The sequence below is a fragment of the Natator depressus genome, chromosome 1 (assembly GCF_965152275.1).
Source record: "Natator depressus isolate rNatDep1 chromosome 1, rNatDep2.hap1, whole genome shotgun sequence".
NCBI classification, from domain to species: Eukaryota; Metazoa; Chordata; order Testudines; family Cheloniidae; genus Natator; species Natator depressus.
The window spans coordinates 139,998,732-140,017,869 of NC_134234.1; the positions used below are offsets into that span (position 1 = coordinate 139,998,732).

The 19,138-nt window shown below is 39.5% G+C and overlaps 1 protein-coding gene across 1 annotated transcript in view; it reads left to right on the forward strand.

Annotated features, from left to right (window-relative positions):
- Positions 1-5,235: 5,235 nt before the first annotated feature.
- Positions 5,236-19,138, forward strand: part of PHEX (phosphate regulating endopeptidase X-linked) — a 132,328-nt gene continuing 118,425 nt past the window's right edge. The window contains exons 1-3 of the mRNA XM_074946129.1: positions 5,236-5,359; positions 9,006-9,074; positions 11,783-11,944. Coding sequence (XP_074802230.1) covers positions 5,236-5,359; positions 9,006-9,074; positions 11,783-11,944 — 355 coding nt within the window. The remainder of the gene's footprint in view (positions 5,360-9,005; positions 9,075-11,782; positions 11,945-19,138) is intronic.

Here is a 19,138-nt window from a genome sequence, read left to right on the forward strand (position 1 = left end):
AACATACTTTGGCAAGGAGTTCCACAGGTTGACTGTGCATTGTGTGAAAAAATACTTCAGTTTGTTTGTTTTAAACCTGCTGCCTATTAATTTCATTTGGTGACCCCAGTTCTTGTGTTATGAGAAGGAGTAAATAACACTTCCTAATTTACTTTCTCCACACCCGTCATGATTTTATAGACCTCTATCATATTCCTCCTTATTTGTCTCTTTTCCAAGCTGAAAAGTCCCAGTCTTATTAATATCTCCTCATACCACAGCCGTTCCATACCCCTAATAATTTTTGTTGCCCTTTTTCTGAACCTTTTCCAGTTCCAATCTATCGTGTTTGAGATGCATCTACATGCATCAACCACATCTGCATGTACTATTCAAGTATGTTTTCAGAGAACTATCCACAATGACTCCAAGATCTCTTTCTTGAGTGGTAACAGCTAATTTAGACCCCATCATTTTATATGTATGGTTGGAATTATGTTTTCCAGTGTGCAGTGCATTACTTTACATTTATCAACATTGAATTTCATCTGCCATTTTGTTGCCAAGTTACCCAGTTTTGTGAGATCCTTTTGTAGCTCTTCATGGTCTGCTTGGGACTTAACTATCTTGAGTACTTTTGTATCATCTGCAAATTTTGCCACCTCACTGTTTACCCTTTTTTTCCAGATCATTTATGAATATGTTGAATAGGACTAGTGCCAGTACAGACCCCTAGGGGACACCAGTATTTACCTCTCTCCATTCTGAAAACTGACCATTTATCCCTACCCTTTGTTTCCTATCTTTTAACGAGTTACCAATCCATGTAAGGACCTTCCCTTTTATCCCATGACAGCTTACTTTGTTTAAAAGCCTTTGGTGAGGATCCTTGTCAGAGGCTTGCTGAAAATCTAAGTACACTATATCCACTAGATCCCCCCTGTCCACATGCTTGTTAAAGAATTCTAGTAGATTGGTGAGGCATGATTTCCCTTTACAAAAACCATGTTGACTCTTCCCCAACAAATTATGTTCATCTATGTGTCTGACAATTTTGTTCTTTACTATAGTTTCAACCAATTTGCCCTGTACTGAAGTCAGGCTTATCGGCCTGTAATTGCTGGATCACCTCTGGAGCCCCTTTTTAAAATTGTCATCACATTAGCTATCCTCCAGTCATCTGGTACAGAAAATTATTTAAATGATAGTTTACAAACTCAGGTTAGTAGTTCTGCAATTTCACATTTGAGTTCCTTCAGAACTCTTGGGTGAATACCATCTGTCCTGGTGTCTTATTACTGTTTAGTTTATCAATTTGTTCCAAAACCTCCTTTAATGACACCTCAATCTGGGACAGTTCCTCAGGTTAGTCACCTAAAAAGAATGGCTCAGGTTTGGGAATCTCCTTCACATCCTCAGCTGTGAAGACCAATGCAAATAATTAATTTAGTTTATCCACAATGGCCTTATCGTCCCTGAGTGCTCCTTTAGCATCTTGATTGTCCAGTGGCCCTACTGGTTGTTTAGCAGGCTTCCTGCTTCTGGTGTACTTTAAAAAAAAAATTTGCTTTTACTTTTTGAGTCTTTGGCCAGCTGTTCTTCTCATTCTTTTTTGGCCTTCCTACTTATATTTTTACACTTCACTTGCCAAAATTTATGCTCCTTTCTATTTTCCTCACTAGGATTTAACTTTCACTTTTTAAGGGATGGCCTTTTGTCTCTCACTGCTTCTTTTACTTTGTTGTTTAGCCACGGTGGCACTTTGTGGTTCTCTTACTATGTTTTTTAAATTGGGGTATACATTTAAGTTGAGCCTCTATTATGGTGTCTTTAAAAAGTTGCAGGGATTTCACTTTTGACACTGTACCTTTTGATTTCTGTTTAACTAACTTCCTCATTTTTTGTGTAGTCCCCCTTTCTGAAATTAAATGCTGCAGTGTTGGGCTGCTGTGGTGTTTCCCCCACCACAGGGATGTTAAAGTTAATTATATTGTGGTCACTATTACCACTATATTCACCAGTGGACCAGATCCTGTGCTCTAGGATCTCCTCTTGTGGGTTCCAGGACTAGCTGCTCCAAAAAGCAGTTATTTAAGGCTGGCCCTCTTAGCTTAGACCATGCCAGGGAGGAGGGAGAGGGAGTAAATCCTGCCTCAAAAAGGATGACTGGGGAGACTTTCATTGAGATTTCCTTCTTTTAAGTTCCCTCCTACAGGTCTTACCAGGAAAGGGGGACGAACAGGGCCCAGGAAGTTAACTGAAGAGTAAAACATATATATATATATTGCTGTTGAGAGCATGAACATGGCAACTTTACATGTAGCTTTTTACTTGCAGAGAGGTAGTCTGGGAGTGGAAGATTTTTGAAAATGACTGTCAGTTCTACAGTTGGGCCAGAAATTCAGGCCCACCCCTTGTTGTCGCAGACCTGAAGAGAAAAAGTAATTAAATTTGCAGTGATAAACTTAATCACGGATATAATTGGAAAACTCACCATCTTTACAGGGGCCAGGGGGCAATCCAGACTAGTGAAGGGTTTTCACTTCTTGCCCTCAAACCCTGGGTGCCTTATAATGGTTTGCTGCTGTAGTTCCCAGCCTGGGTCACTCATAACCAGCCTACAAGCACGCAGATCACACCCGGAAGTGTCTGTATGCTAGACAGTGCTGGTTCAGCCCCACTGAGCTCAGCAGCTGGTCTACCGCCCTGTGGCCCCACTCTGGCTTCCAGCAGCCTTGGTTACAACCAGCAAGGTGACCCCAACCCACACCCAGTCCTGAGTTTTCACAAAACCATGTGCTCTGTAATGTCCAGTCCTCTCCTGGACAGTTCAGAGAAAAAATAAAGTTTGTTCTTGTAAAGAGACAAAGGCATATCACAGCTTATTAACTTAACTGGGGTAAATTTCCTTTAAACACTGCACTGAGTTGGTTTATAGTAAAATAAATCAAATTTATTAACAATAGGCCATAGGTTTAGTGATGCCAAGTAAAAGGAATAAAGTTAGCAAGTGTTACAAGCAAATACAAGTGAAAACGCACATCTAAAAGTCTAAAACTTAATCTAGCAGGGTACAGACTGTATTCAAACTGGTTTCTCACGCCAATCTTCCTTCTTCTCAGCCATGGGTCACTTTCCCTCTGTCAGGACCTTCCACAGAAGTACAAGGTGCTGGCTTCCCTTGTCTTCCTCGGTGAATGATCTGTGCCTAAGCAGGTTTCTCATCTACATTCAGTTTCCAGAGACTTCACCCCCTGACCCTCATTGGCTGAAGGGCTCATCTTTGTCAGCTTGCAGGAGCTCTGGTCCCGTGTGTCTGCCTAGTGATGGAAGCCAAAGATGTCTTCTGTCCTTGCTTATATCTTCCAAAGTTCCATGACCTTGCTTCAAGAGGCAGGTGACCTCCTGCTGTTCTTCTCTTCCTGAGGGCTTCCCATCCCCCTGCTGATTTCTATATAAATGGGGCATCTATTGTTTTTGGTCACACCTTGCTTGATTTCATTAGAGACAGGTAGATAGTTGCCTTCATTCCTGTCTGGGAGGGAACTTGTTTCTCCCTGTTTGGCCACAGATTTTAAAACATAATATCATTAAGTATCCATATTTCCTCATAGTGTTAATACATATATTTCACAATGATATTAATCACCAGTGTGTCATTAGTTTTCAGAAAAGACCTTCCTCTGTACACTTTGCTAATTCAATAATTTTGTATGGAATCAGTTGATTCAACTGTTTATCACTTGAGGTTCTAACTCCCTGTCTTTATAGATCAGTGAACCTTTGAAATGGATTCTTGTGAGTGTTACCCCTCAAAGAAAAGTTCATTCAAGCTGTAAGCAAGGCAACATGGAGTCAGGTGGTGAAGGAGGTTCCATGCTCTTTCTTCTCCCAACTGTTAGCTTAATAACTTCATTTACCTAATACGTTAAAATGGACCGCCATTGTATTTGCCTGAAGATTGGGCTGGTCCGAGAATGAAATACAAATTCCTTTCTAAGGCAGACCTGTCTACCAACTCCACGTGACATGCCTGGTTTAAACACACGTTAGTCATTATTCTAACATATATCTATAACTCTTAATATCCATTGTATACATACATCATGCAAGAATATTAATGATCACTGAATTACTAGTTTTCAAATCATATCTCAAAAGGAATATTTTGTACAATGATTATTACAATTGTACAGGCGGTGGGATCAGTTCTACAGTTTGGCAAGAAATTCTGGCCCCTCCCTTGTTGCCTCAGACCAGAGGGGAAAAAATCAACTTGAAACGATAAATGCCACAGGGATTTAGCTGGAATACTCTCACCATCAAAAGCAACTTTTGTCCAAATTTAAACCTTGGAACTGGAAATCCCTGTAGCTAAACCTTCCCCCATCCACAATTGCCCCAAATGGATATATTCTCTGCTATCCCACTCATAGTAGCGGAAGTGTTTCGTTCAGAAGCATGGTGTCTTTTACTAACATACACAGCAGCACCACAGGACCTAGAATATGGCTTGTCTGAAATTTAAAAAAAGAGAGAGAACTCTTCTGTAGGTTGTCTTAATTACTGCTTTGCACTGCAACTGAGCATGACTATGATTTTTGGCACATAGTATCATATACAAAGTTCCCAAAATAAAATACTACAGGATAGCCCAAAACCCCCTAGGAAACTTTATAAAGGGATTTGTACGCTTGAGAGGATGTCTTTTCTGATGAAGACAAATGATGCAGCAAGGATGATTAAAGAAAAAGGAATTATGTTCAGCAGATAATTAGGTTCTTTAAATAGGTGCAAGAAAAACCACTCCACCAATTTTAGTGTTAGAAAACGTTTGCTAGAAGTTTAGTTTTGATGGTAAAGGGTCTTATCGCTATATGTTTGAGTAGCTAAAATATCTGTTCAGCACTATTGTGAAATATTCATGTTCTGAACAGATAAAAGAGATTATGAAGCGATTGGTTCATACAGACTTTGCAGACAGCAAGAGCTGTAAATAAAGTAGTCACTGTTTGTCATCCCAAGTCCTGGTCAGAGGAAAATTTAAGACAGCCAGTGTTTCTTGTGTGTGTTTTTTCTTTTTGAGATAGAGTGTGGGCTAGGAAATGGTTCATGACAGGAACTTTAAGTTGTAAATAAGAAAGTGACAGAAAAGACAGAGCTTGTAAAGAGGGTTTGTGACTAGCTGAAATGCTGGCAAACCAGCAGTAAAAAGAAAACAAGATTTCTTCTAGAGTGCTTTCTAAAATCATTCTAATGGAAGGAGAGGCAATGGGGAATTCGGCGCCAGTCGCAAAGAGGACTGCCAGCAAAGCCATTCGGATAGCCCTTGGCGTACTCATAAGTGGTATTATAGTGCTTGGCATTGCACTTTTTCTAGGTAAGTTAAAAGTTATACATTAGCAAAATTGAAACTCTCTCAAGGTTTTCTGCTTCTTGCTGGGATGCAAGTACTATATGGCTTACCTATGCATAGTTTTGGCTATATTCACGATCCTTTCTCCTTCTGCTGTTTTATTTTAAATGGAAATGAAAATATTTCAATAAAGCCATTTGTAAAACAAACTGTTATAGTTGGGAGCTGCCACACCAGCAACCATAGCTTTGAATACTTTATTTGAATGTGACTGTTCAGTAGAACGTACTCTATTAAGAATTGTGGTCTTTTATAGTTTAGGGAGAGACTGGTAAAATTATGTGTATCAATAATGCTGATTTACTGAAAGATTCTGACTGATATGGGTTAATAGTTTCTGTTTGCAGAAACCTGAGCTCTCAAGTGTGAGCGTTATGGAATCCCTGTGGTTATTCATTTCATTTGGTCACCATCAGGATTTGACTAAATGTTCTGCACGTTTCTTTATACCAGTTAATGTTTTTCTGTGATGAATCACGGAATCTTCTTTGGAAAGATGGTAATCAAATGCATGGTGGTTGAAATTAAACTATTTGCATCACATTTATTAGCTACAGTTGAACAGAGTGGAGAAGGAATATTTTCCTCTCCAGGATCTGGAGTTTATTGTGAATGAATTTTGTAGGGATATTGCTTAAAGTACATTCACAGATCTATAAAATTATGTGGAATATATTTGGTTGTGCCAAAGATGCCTACTACTAAATGAAAACCATCTGGGAAAGCAGTATTTCATAAAAGCTCAATAGGGTCAGATCCTCATGTGGAGTAAATCAGTGTAATTTGTTTGAATTTGACAGAGCTATGCTGCTTTACACCAGTTGTGAATCTGGCCTCTAAGGATGTTAATGCATTTTATTTCTCTCAGCTCTTTTATAGTCTTGTTTGAAAGGTATACTAGCCCTAGACTCTATACTGAGAACCACTATTTAAAATCTCCTGTATGTCAGCTAAAAAATCTATATGGAAAACTTAAAGCAACAGGCTACAGTACGTTGGTCCTGAACCTGCAAACACTTACACATGAGTAACTGCACATATAAAACAAGCAGTCTCAGGGAATTCAGTTGGACTCTTAATGAGTGTGAAACTTCATACATCCATAACTTCTGGCAGAATCAGGTCCACAGTTTGAGTGCAAAATAGAGTATCACACAGCTAGGAATAATCATAAAAAGAGGGCTTATTTTCTTCTTCTTTGTATTTATTACTTGAAGATAATATATAACCTAAGTCACTAAAGTTCACTGAAGATGCAAGTTCTTTATCCAATGTTTAGACATGAAAATGCAGGCAAGAATATGTAATGCTAAAAAGACAATTAAATAGGGATAATAGGGGCCACCCTGCACCTAGTGGTCCATACTCCCACTGATTTCTTTGGGAGCAGGATCAAGACCATCAGCACCCACAGCTCCCCTTCACCTTGCTGGGAGTTTTGGGGGCTCAGCATCTCTGATAATCAATAAGAAGCTGGAAAAATTGTCTCTTTCTGACTAGTGGGGTTTCTTGTTTGTATTTTCTGCACAAAAGAGCAAGTTCTGTAGTAAGACTTGAAACAGCTACCAGAATATATCAGTAAACTTCCAATAGAGTCCTCTTCCAGGAATATCTGACATATATAGGAATGTTGGCATAGCCCTGAACATCCCATCCAACTAGTTACCTCCGCACTGTCACTTTCCATTGGGGGCTCTGTCAGGGGAGGGTAGCTTAAAATTCTGGCTCTGATTCTGTATAAAATGTGCCAACAGATTCCAGAATGGAAATACACTGATTTCAGCCAGGATCCATGGACACGTCCTTCCCTAGTCAACTTGACCCAGGGCACTTTGAGAACCCAGCCATCAGTTTGTCATTAAACATCTTCAGGAGCCTCATATCCCATATAAATTAGTAACTTATGGCCCAGCCTAATCTCCTGCTCTGGTGGTAGGAGCAGAGGGGAAGGAAAGATCACTCTGCCCATTCCTTCTCTGGCAGCAAGATCAGAGAATAAGGTGATTTAAGGTTTGATTTCAATACCCTTTGCCCCTGCTTCGCTGGTAGCTTTGGACTTCACAAACTGTAAAGCTAGTGAGATTATTTCTGTGGCTTTTAAAGTCTTCTCACATTGAGGTATTTATACCACTTATTTTCTTAGAAGTCTGGAAATAACCTTAAGAAGTAGATGCAGAATAAGTGTAACGGGTAATACAATCGTGATTACATGTAATAATGGGTTCTGGTAACATCAGATGGCAAGACAATTGAGCTGGTCAAAACTTTTCAACTGAAATAATTTCCCTCAAAAAAATAGGGTTTAATCAAAAACAAAAATGTTTTTTTCAAAATTTTAATTTTTTTTTGACAGGAAATTTCTAAACAAATCAAAATGTTTTGTTTTTGTATTGAAATTTTGTTTTGTTTTTTGAAAACCAACAGTTTTCAGATTTCATAAATATCAGATTTCCCCGAGCCCCCTTCTTCCTCTTCTTTTCCCGTTTTAACACTGAGCGCAACAGAACGGATAAGGGCTAGGCTTCTTTTTTCACTTTATAACGTTGTCCCTTTAAATTCTCGGTATCTTTTCAAAAGTTGGAGAAGTTTTGAAATGTTATAAACTAGAAAAAGGAAAAAAAAAATGAATTCCTCCTAAACATGCAACCTGCTCCCCCAACAACTTTGGGGGGGGTGTTATTCATTTTAATGCATTCAGGGAATAGGAGAGAAAGGAGGAAAAACAAGAATTTGCAGGGTTTTAAAAAATATTTAGAGAAAATTTTGAAGAAACAAAAAGCGATTCCCTTTCAAACCACAAGAAACAGAACCAACTGGTACATTTCAACATTTTTTTTTCATTTCCCCCCCTCATTGTTATACCAGATCTACAAGACAGCAACACTCAAAGGATTTATTACTTTAGCCCCCAGAGGAACTGCACATATATTTTGTGGATAACCTTTTGAAATATTAGACTTGGAAAGGTTCTGAAAACCAGTAAAGAAGCTAAAGCACAGCAGCTGTCTGAAGCCTCTGAAAAGCTGAAAATTACTAGGGACACTGTAAAGCCATTTTGTTAATTTTTTTAATTACCGCACTGGTCTTGTTTTAAAAAAAATGCAGTGTTGTGATGCAAGAGAATCTACACAAGGTTTCAATGACCAATGGGTGTGAGATCTTCCAAGCTGGTAAATAAACAATGTGTTGATGTCAGCCCAAGAACTAGCATCTCTGGTACACTGGCCTTCTACCAGTGATGCCCTAGTGTTAGCCATTTAATGTTGTCTGAAGGTGAGGTGCCTGCTTTTTCATGCTGCTATTTTTAGACTTATGAAAAATAAAATGGCAGCACGTGTTTCATAGAGTCATAGAATTTAAGGCCATAAAGGACCACCAGATCATCTAGTCTGATCTTCTGTACATAAACAGGCCATTAAACACCACCCAGCACCTACTTAGCAAGTACAATTTATTGAGACGAGGCATTCAGACAGAGTACAAAAATTACATTCTGTAGTATGTATATGGCAGGGTGTTCAAGCTACAGAGTTCATGATGTTTGACTCAAAATGCTAACAATTAATTCATTGCAGTACAAATTATCCCAATTTGTTTTTCCGTTTTGCAGTTAGCCAAGGTCTTATAAACCTTCATCCTAAGCAACAGTATTGCTTGACTTCAGAATGCGTTGAAGCTGGTAAGCAACACTTTTCAATCTTGTTTTGTATCATAATTACAATACTTTAGTTGAGAGAAATATGAAATATTGATAGTATTCTATGGTTCCATGACTCCTTTTAACTCAAGAAGGCTTGGTAACAGTGAATACATGTCAAGATAATTTAAAAACCAATGCAGCAGCAATTTACTGTAGTTCTATTTTGCTTTTGTTTTTGTAGTGCTAGCATGTTCTACTGTATCCTGTTTTTTTTTTTTACTGTAGGTCTAGTGTTGGATAAAGTCACTTTTAGGAATGCTCATATTAATGAAATTTCCTTTTCAGTAGCCAGCAAAGTAACTTATCAGCAAAATGTTAATAATCACATAGATGCTGTAGGGCCTGATCTAGCAAATCCTTAATACCACGTGTGGTGACAATGGCCCTGATGCCGCAGCTTGTTGTGTGCAGGCAGACTGCTGTGCCCATTTAGAGAACCATGTGGTCATTTTTTTAGGATATGGTGGCAGTAAATGTTTACAGGCAAAGGGCATTATAAAGCCAGGGTGACATTTTCTAAACTGCTCAGCTTTGGCTTAATCCTGCTCCCATTGAAAACAGTGGAGGTTGTCCAATTGACTTTAATGAGAGCAAAGTTAGGCCAATGCTTAGTACATTTGAAAATCCGACTGTCAAAGTCAAACAAAGTTGACAATATGGCATCTTTTGGGGTATTTTTTCAGGCCTCATAATGTATGGAGTTTGGATTGCACTTGATTGTTTAGCTGAACTTCTTGAGACTACAGAATTGGTTTGTAATCTCATGAGAATAAACTTTTTCATGAGATTTTCTACAGTTACTATTTCTACTTTGCCTTTTACAACAACAATTTTTTGGGGGTATTTGGGCACTTCTACCTGCAGCTGAACCCTGAAAGATGAGAGAGAGAGAGAGAGAGAGAGAGAGAGAAAATAGGAAGCAATAGGGTGGAATAAATTGACTAAATGTTTAAGAACCACAAAAAATATGGGGTTTATTTTGAGATTTGGAAAAAACAGGGGCCCATATTTTATCTGAACTGTTTTTCCTGTTTCTTATGTTTGTTAGTTGTGCTAATGTATGGCTGACCATAATATTTTTTGCTGGATCAACAAAAATTGTCACTCTGCACAGAGTTTAGAGTCAGAACTGGAGAGCTACTTGACTCAACTGTCTTACTTCAAAAAGCAATGAGTAGTGAATCTCTTCAGTGTATTCTCAAGGTCTAGGTCACAGCTTGTCTTACAACTATTCAAAAGCTGTACAATAATTGCCTAAGGGCAAAGCATCCAGTAAAGATGGGCCCAAGCTATACAGTACTGATGTGGATTAGGATCTTCACTTTCAAGGGAGTTCAGAGCTTCAGTTTTAGTTCGTTTGTCTCTAATATTTGAGACATCATAAGTGGAGTTCAGAATGTATGGGAAGGTAAAAGGAGGTGGTTGCATGTGTTACAAAGGACAAAGACTATCTTTGGGCTAATATAGAGTATGTTTTATTGATTTCTTTACAAACCTGTGTGTGCTTGCTGGACACTATAAAAGAAGAAACAATGTAATGTTATTTAGGGTGCAAATAAGGACAGTTCTGATTTAGATAAGAACCAAACCAACCTTCATCAAAACTCCAACCAAACCAATCCTGAACTTTCTCTCTTTGTAGCTATCCAATGAACATTTAAAAATTCCACACCGGCAAAGTTATTGTAATGGCAATTCCAACCTAAATAAAACTAGCAGGTACTGGAAATATTACCACAGGCTTCCAGTCCAACTTTCTGAGCAAAATTGTTTGGATAAAATTCAAAATGTGTGGATGTTTAGCCAAACTGAGCTGAACTTCTGAATCTTTGCAGTTATATCCACCGTAGGTGCAGGTAGCTTCTGCTGTGCCTGAGAGAAGCAATGTTTTTTACATTTCAAATCTATTCTGATTGATAGTGAAGTGGGGACAAGAAAACTGCTCAGTACCCTGTTCCATGCACGCCATCCAAATCAGATAATGTAGCGATCACATGCCTATTTATGCCATAACTATTTATTATGGAATTTGATTTTTACTGATAACCAGGAGAGAGATTGTTTGGTATATGGCTCAAAAAAACTTTCTAAAAGCCACTGACTATTAGACTCGATGCCTTTATCAGAAGAGTCTCCTCTCTAATAATAATCAGTGGGCATTCAGTCATAAAGATTAAACAGGAGGTATTTTCTTTCCTCTCTTCCAAGGTAGTAAAGAATTTTACACATTTTCCTTGAGTGCTACGCTGCTGCAGGTAAAGAATGTATAATTTTGAGGTGTTCTAATTACAGCCTGTTTGACATGCTCTGATATTAAATGGCTAGATAGACTTCACTCTATCCTTGCAAGATGGAGATTCCATTTCTATTCAGGTTCTATAAATTCGATTTTTTTGTAGATCTCGCTGCAGGGATCATCTCGTAACAATCAGTGGCAGGTTTGTCCAAATTAGTTATCACGATGAATGCACAAATATTTTGGCTGTTATTTGACTTATGCATGGGCAAAGTTAGATTCTGGAAACAGCAAGACCATCACAAGCCAGGGAATGATCTTTATCCTTCAGATGAAGGTGAAAAACCTTGCTGGGATAACTGATGTATGTTAACTATCATTTTGGGAATATAATCTGTCAGAATTTTAAATTTTGCTAAAACAGTCCATAAATCCATGTGATACTTTACAGCTGCCTCCATCTTAAGTAAAATAAACCAGTCTGTGGATCCCTGTGAGAATTTTTTTCGGTTTGCCTGTGATGGCTGGACATCTAATAATCCCATTCCTGAAGACTCGTCAAACTATGGAGTTTATCCTTGGCTGAGGCACAATGTGGACCTCAAGTTGAAAGGTAAATATGTTCTTTCTGAAAGCAATAAGAGCTCTTTTCACTGCAGCTTGTTAGCTGGCTTTATATAGAATAAATATTGATTCCATGCCCTTCCTTCATTTAGATTTATGTTGAATAACATCCAACAGAACAACATCACATTCTCTTTTCATTGCATTTTTGCTGATGCTTTTGATAAGAGTTACGTTAACAGAAAACAACATGAGAAAAACACACTGTGTATTGGGGGGCGGGGAGGAGAATGTTTCTGCTGGCAACCCAATGAAACATGAATCCAGTAACCCATTGTGTGTCCAACAAAGAATTATATTGAAGGGAAAGACTGCAGGATTTGATCGGATACTTCTTAGGCCATGTTTACAGCGGGGAAATTTTCAAAACCTTTCCTCACCGGTTCAGTTGAAAGGGAACTAAAATTAATGGGATCTCTGGGATCCATTTTTGCTACTGTTTTTAAAAAGCGCTTCTTAATGAAATGGTAGTAAAAATGAGTCTGTCTGTCCAAGCTTTTTCTACACTGGGGATATCACTGGTTTTAACAGTTTGAAGCAGTGTTAGAACTCATGCAATTTTTAAATTCCCTCAGAATAGACAAAGACTTAGAGAAATGCACTAGCCTGATTGTCCCAGAAAGTGAACAGCGAGCTGCCCACATGCTACAAATGTGACTTCTCTGTTACATGTGATTATCACATGTCCTCATATTTTCCTCGCCAACATATTCTTTTAGAGCAATATTGTGTAGTTACCTTCACTCAATGTTGTTCATGATCTTTTCTCTGCTTTCTGTGTTTATTTGATCACTGATATTTTAAGCCAAAGCTCATTTTACCTGAGGCGGTGGTGTAGCTGTGCCCACAGACTGTTTGAAGAACTATGGTTTGCAATGTTCTGAGCATGTTTACTTAATTTGTTGACGTAGAATGGCAGATCAGATCTTAGTATTCTGCTTCATTTAAATTCCTTTGACAGCTGGTAAATAAGCCATCTAGGTGTGTGGCTCCCATTGAAATACCTGAACTGTCATCAGAAAAACAGAAAACTGTGTATGAGAATGTGCCTCTGAAGAAAAAAATAGCCTGAAGTGGAGCTGTGTAGGGAGGTAGATATTTTTATCTGAACATGACCTGACTTCGTGCTGGACTCCATAGCTGTGCCACCTCAGCAGGAAGTTCTACAAGGAAGAAGGATGATGTTGATTGTTAGGTAGGAAAAAGTGTCAGATTTTTATAATCTTGACTGAAACTGTGAGTCATGTAACGGAAAGGAGACTGTTGTGCAAGATTTAATATTCTCTTTAAAGTGCCTTAACATAGTACAGTGAAAACGTGTTGCTGAAATAACAACCACCTGCTCTGAGCGCAGCAGGGTGGAGAGTGATCAGCACTTTTGTGTTGCACTAAAATAAACTTATTGGATTTATTGACTTCAGGGATTTTTTGGTGCATCTTATGGGCCTTCTCCAACTAACTTTCTTCAGTAAGGTCAGCATACCGTGCACGTTCACTCTAGATGCCATTAACTGTTTTTACAGCTGTGCTCAGTTACAAATACGATAGAACATGCTCTAATGATTGCTGTGTTAGATCTTTCTTGAGGATGTCTCTGAACCAGTAAAACTATTGCTGGAGACTGGTTTAAGTTTTGCTTTCCTAATATTACTGCTGCCAAAACGACATATTAGGTAGCTTCATGTCATGCACCGACTGCAACCTTACATAAGCCTGATTTAATTAGCATTGCAGCAAGGTTTATTCAGCCACTGTGGACCGTTACTATAAACTACAATATATGTCACCTCTCACTAGAGCTGGGCAAAATTGTTTGGCGTATTTGCCGAAAAATGCTATATTGCTCAACCCAAAACTTTTTGAAAGTTTGATCAAAAGTTTTCCAGGCCCAGATCGAGAGAAGAGACTGTGTGTGTTTGTTCCCCCTTGTCACCTTTAGACCAGTGGGCAGCACACTTGTCTGGAACATGGGGGACTCAGGTTAGAATGCCCATTCTGGAACAGAGACTTGAACTCTGATGTTCCCCCACCCAGGTGAGTGCCCTAACCACCAGGCTACAGGCTATTCTAGGGTAGGCTGGTCTCAATCTCTCCTGTTGAAGCTGCTCCACTTTGTATAAATACTTAAATATTCATTGGAGCAAGGACTTGACTTCTGGTCTGGCCCCTGCTAAGGGAGTGCCCTAACCATTAGCCAATTGGCTATTCTGTTCTGCTCTCAGTCTTTCCTGTTGAAGCAGCTCCACTTTGTATAATTACAGTAGAATCTCAGAGTTACGAACACCTAGGGAATGGAGGTTGTTCGTAACTCTGAACAAAATGTTACGGTGGTTCTTTCAAAAGTTTACAGCTGAAGATTGACTTAATACAGCTTTGAAACTTTACTATGCAGAAGAAAAATGCTGCTTTTAACCATCTTAATTTAGATGAAACAAGCACAGAAGCAGTTTCCTTCCCTTGTCAAATCTTTTTTAAACTTTCCCTTTAGTTTTTTAATAGTTTACGTTTAACACAGCACTGTATTGTATTTGCCTATTTTTCATATCTGCTGCTGCCTGATTGTGTACTTCCAGTTCCAAATGAGGTGTGTGGTTGACTGGTCAGTTCGTAACTCTGGTGTTAGTAACTCTGAGGTTCTACTGTACGTAAAATTTACTGGGCCAGAGAGAGAGACAGAAAATGACTCTATAGCCTAGAGATGCAGGCACTCACCTGGGAGGGTAGGAGATGTGGATTCAAATCCCTCCTCTGAATCATGCGGAGATAAGATGGTCATCCCAGGCAAGTGCCCTAAACACTACGCTAAGGGGTGTAATTCCTCCATTGCCACAGTTTCAGAACCAACTTTTTTTCCTGAAGTTTTGGTTTGCTGGCCAAACTGAAAAATAAATTAGTCGCTCAGCCCCACCTCTCGCCCTTGTTTTGGGGGATCTTAGCCCTTTTAACAGATAACACTAGAGAAGAATACCATGCTAAACCTCATACTGAAACATTTTTGGGAGGTGGGTTTAGTGAAGCAGGGATCAGCAACATGGAAAGAAAAGGGAAGGGGAATGAGGGGGACAGGGCAGGGCAGAAGAGAATAAGAGGGGCAGGTGTGGAGTGAAGCTGAGGTAAAGAGATTTGGCAGGGAGGGGAAGGGTTGGAGCAAACAGCCAATCAGCACAGGGCAAAGCAGTGGTTCTCAACCTATTTACAGTTATGGGCTGCATCCAATACTACCTCTATGGCCCTGAGGATGTCACATGGGCTGTAGCTCTGTGCTGATTGGGCTGCAAGCGGGCCGCAGGTTGAGAACCACTGGGTAGAGAAAGTCCAGTCAAAAGTGTAGGAAATTATCTGAGAGTGCACCCTGCTTCTGCTCCAACCAGTGGGAGACTCTGACGGGGTTCTCTCTGCAGTTCCCCCCAGGATGACATAGTGGTGTGGAGGGGAAGCATTGCCTAGGTCCTAGTGCCTCTATACTGTGTGTGTTGTTCTCCGCTGTACAGTTCCCAGCCCCCCCTACTCAACTCCATTTTACAGCCTCCCACCAGTGCAGCAGTCCCTGCTTTGGCTGCTTCTGCCCCTTTCAGTGGGAGTTGATGAGTGCTCAGCACCTTTGGAAATCAGGCCATTTATTTATGGGCCTAAATATGGACTTGAAAAACCTAACTTTCGGCACCCACATTGAAATATTTGGCCTTGGTCTTCTAACTACTGTCAGTGGCGCCTTGCATTCTATTGTAGTTGTCCCTGTTTAACATCTAGTTGTAGACTAGGAAAAAAATCTTTAAAGGACTATTTACTACTTAAGTTCCAGGTTATGAAATATTTACCACATGAAAGAAAACTATTAATCTTACTCTGATAACATAGTTTGGGCATGTTTTGTTGTAGCTGTGTCAGTCCCAGGATATTAGAGAGACAAGGTGGGTAATAGAATATCTTTTATTGGGCCAACCTGATATTACCTCATCGACCTTGCCTCTCTCATAGTTGGGGCAGAAAGTCATGTTTTTAGTATTTATATTCTTTGATGATATGATATAGATGGAAGGCAATTTTTTATGGAATGTTCTTACTTAAAATGAAATATTTTCTGGTCTATTTACTAATCTCTGAATACTTCTCCATTTTAAGAAGAAAATAAGTAATCGGAGGGAGGCTTAGGTAGTGGTTTTTGGAAAGGTTAGTCATTGGATTCTGGTTTTTCAAGGACATAATCAAAACAGAGTGTGTCTTGGTTTTGGATTCATGGACAACTGGAAATAGAGAGAGATTCCCAAACCTTCGTAGACAGTAGTAGAAGGACTAGAACTGGACATATCAGAAGCCAGAGATGAGTCCACAGTTAGTTCTTTCAGGATGCTGATAAATAAGAGCCCAGAATGAGGTAAAGGACAAGGCAGATGTCAGCTTCAGGAGTGGCAGGAGTATTCAAGCATTCATGGCCCTGATGGTGCATAACAAAGAAAGGAATGGCTGAGAGTGGCAATGAAATTAGGGGATACCCCATGAGCAGTCAATGCCGCCCACCTGCATCAATGGGCAGGGTAACTTGAGGCACCAGTGTTGAAAGTGGGACAGTCTCAGTGGCAAGGGAAGGAGACCCTCGCCAATGGATAATAGGAAGCTTCCCCCCCCAGGAGTCTCTGGCACCCATTGGCCAGCTGGGGTAGAGGGGTGCTGATTGGTTACCGTTCCCCAGATCCCAGGCCTTAGCCCAGCGCAGGGGCCATGTGGACCCTCATTTAGCTCCATTCCAGAAGGCACTGGAACCAATAAAATATCTGGTTATAGGAGAGCATGGATGATGGGCGGATACCACCCCTTTCTTGTGTTAAAGTTTAAGAAAAGTTCTGGCCTTCCGCTTATATCCACGCATATGTCTATCCTCATTTTGCCTCTGTGTCTACAGCAATTGGCATGTACTCAGTTTGCCCTCTTCTCCACTGGTTACATGCAGAGAAGGGACAAGAAATCTGTGGTTTTTGTTTAGCTGGGTAGGTTATGTTTTAGTTTTGCAAACGTAAAACCAACACTTTTTTTTCTGTATTTTGGTGTAGGGTTTGGGTTTGGGTTCACAGTCCACAGGAATATGAAATAGTTGATGCTTTTAATGTTTTGCCTTACTCACTTATAACAAATTCATACTAAAATAAATAATGTTATTTTCCCCTTTAAATATTTTTTCCATGCTCCTAGGACTGAGAATTATTATTTTTTTAAACAAACAGACCAAAACCCCTATGCAAACCCCATCCACAACATTTTAACGATATGTAATAGGTGAAATCCTAAACCTATTAAAGTCCATTACAAGACTTCCATAGACTTCAATAGGACCAAGATTTCACCCACTGTCTGGCAGCATACTGTAAACCAGCCTCCAACTTGCCAAAATTCAGATAGGTCATGAATTGAAAAATAGGTCTGTGTAATTTTGGTTTTGACCTAGATTCAGGTGCTACAAATCTAACATGAAACTTCCTGGTTGATATTTTTGGAATTATACGGAGTTTTGGTTTGTCTTTTGTGTATCCTCTAGTATTTAACCCTTGTTGACTGACTGCATGATGAGAGACAAGGTTCGTGAGGTAATATCTTTTATTTGACCAACTTCTGTTGGTGAGAGAGCTTTCAAGCAACACAAAGCTCTGAAGTTTGTGTCTCACCAAAAGAAGTTGGTCCAATAAAAGATATTACCTCAGCCACCTTGTGTCTCTCATCTCTTGGGACCAACACAGCTACAACAACACTGCATAGACTGTATGATGTCTAATATAAGACCACATTTCATTTGCAGTTATATTAGGTGCACTTCAAAAGTTTCCATCAGTTTGATGGAGGTTGTCAGTTCCAGTAGAGATCCCAATCTTTAAGTATAGCAAATAGCTCTCATAGCAGTAGAATCTGTCAAAATGGAAGAAACATTTTAGGTGGGGCCCAAGTTGTTTAAAGAGAAGATCTTACACACTGCTGCTGTTCAAGGTGAAATAAAGTGGAGTTTGCACTTTCTCTCTCTGTAAATGGGTTTCGTTTACCATGACATTTCCTGCTGAGTTATTTCAGTTCCAACTAAATTTCCATGTTGATCATTGACGTTTGTTTAGCATTTCGGAGCACTGTATAATCTTAGTATTTAAATGCAGGTGATACTTTGCAAATTATGTAAAACTGGAATCCTGGGGTGAGTAAATCAGGACTCATCACCTGCAGTGCAATTTGATCAGCACTATACTATTTCTTTTCCCCCACCTGAAGTCTGCAGAACAACAATGTGCATCTGTTTATGTGGCCAGGCAGGAAGCAATAAATTAAAAAATTGTGCAAACATTCCTAAATCACAGCATTGCATAGGAGGCTATTTAGAATTATATGAATAGTATGTAAAGGTGTCTTTCAGGCCTTCACATTTAATTTATAACTGTGGAAACCATTCTGCAGATTTTATCCCATATTGATCCTGGCACCTATTTCAGTCTAATTTGTTGATCTAAGCTTTTTATCATTGCTATGTTCAGATGAAAATCCTTTTAAATAAAATGAGGCATTCCCACCAGGGCTAATGTAGAGAAACAGAAGCCTCTTTGGGAGATATTAAATATAGTAATTCAAAGAACAGGAGACAGACAACAAAGAAAACAACTTTGCAGTGTAGTCAGTCTTTCACAAGATCATTTGCAAGAATTGTCTGTAAAGACAACTTTTTCATTTACATGACTTCAGGAATGTAAAAATATCCCTTGAATGCTGAGATTTAGGGGCTTTAGGACAGTTGTGCTCATGGATTCCTTTCTTTCTGGCAGATGCTAGAAGGCAGCAGTGAGTAATTGCTCTTCTGCTCTAAGGGATCTGCTATGCTGGTTTCGATAGGGTTCCATTCTATCATCCCTCCCCTTTGACTGACATATGGGACCATTTGGATGGGTAGAGTTTGGGCTGTGGTATTGGTATACAATTGACACTCAGCTATAGACTTTAACCTCATCCAGTCACTGCTGCAGAAGATGAGTGGCTACCCCAGAGTCTATGAACTAGGGGCATGGCTAAGAGCTAGCTGATTAACACATATTCATGATGAGACAGATATGATATTAATAAGATAGGGGAAGCAACCAGAAGGAGTGGAGAAGTTTACTGCCAATAGCTCGCTGAAGTGTTGTTGGATAGCTTGCTGGTCCAAGATGTGCAGGTAGAA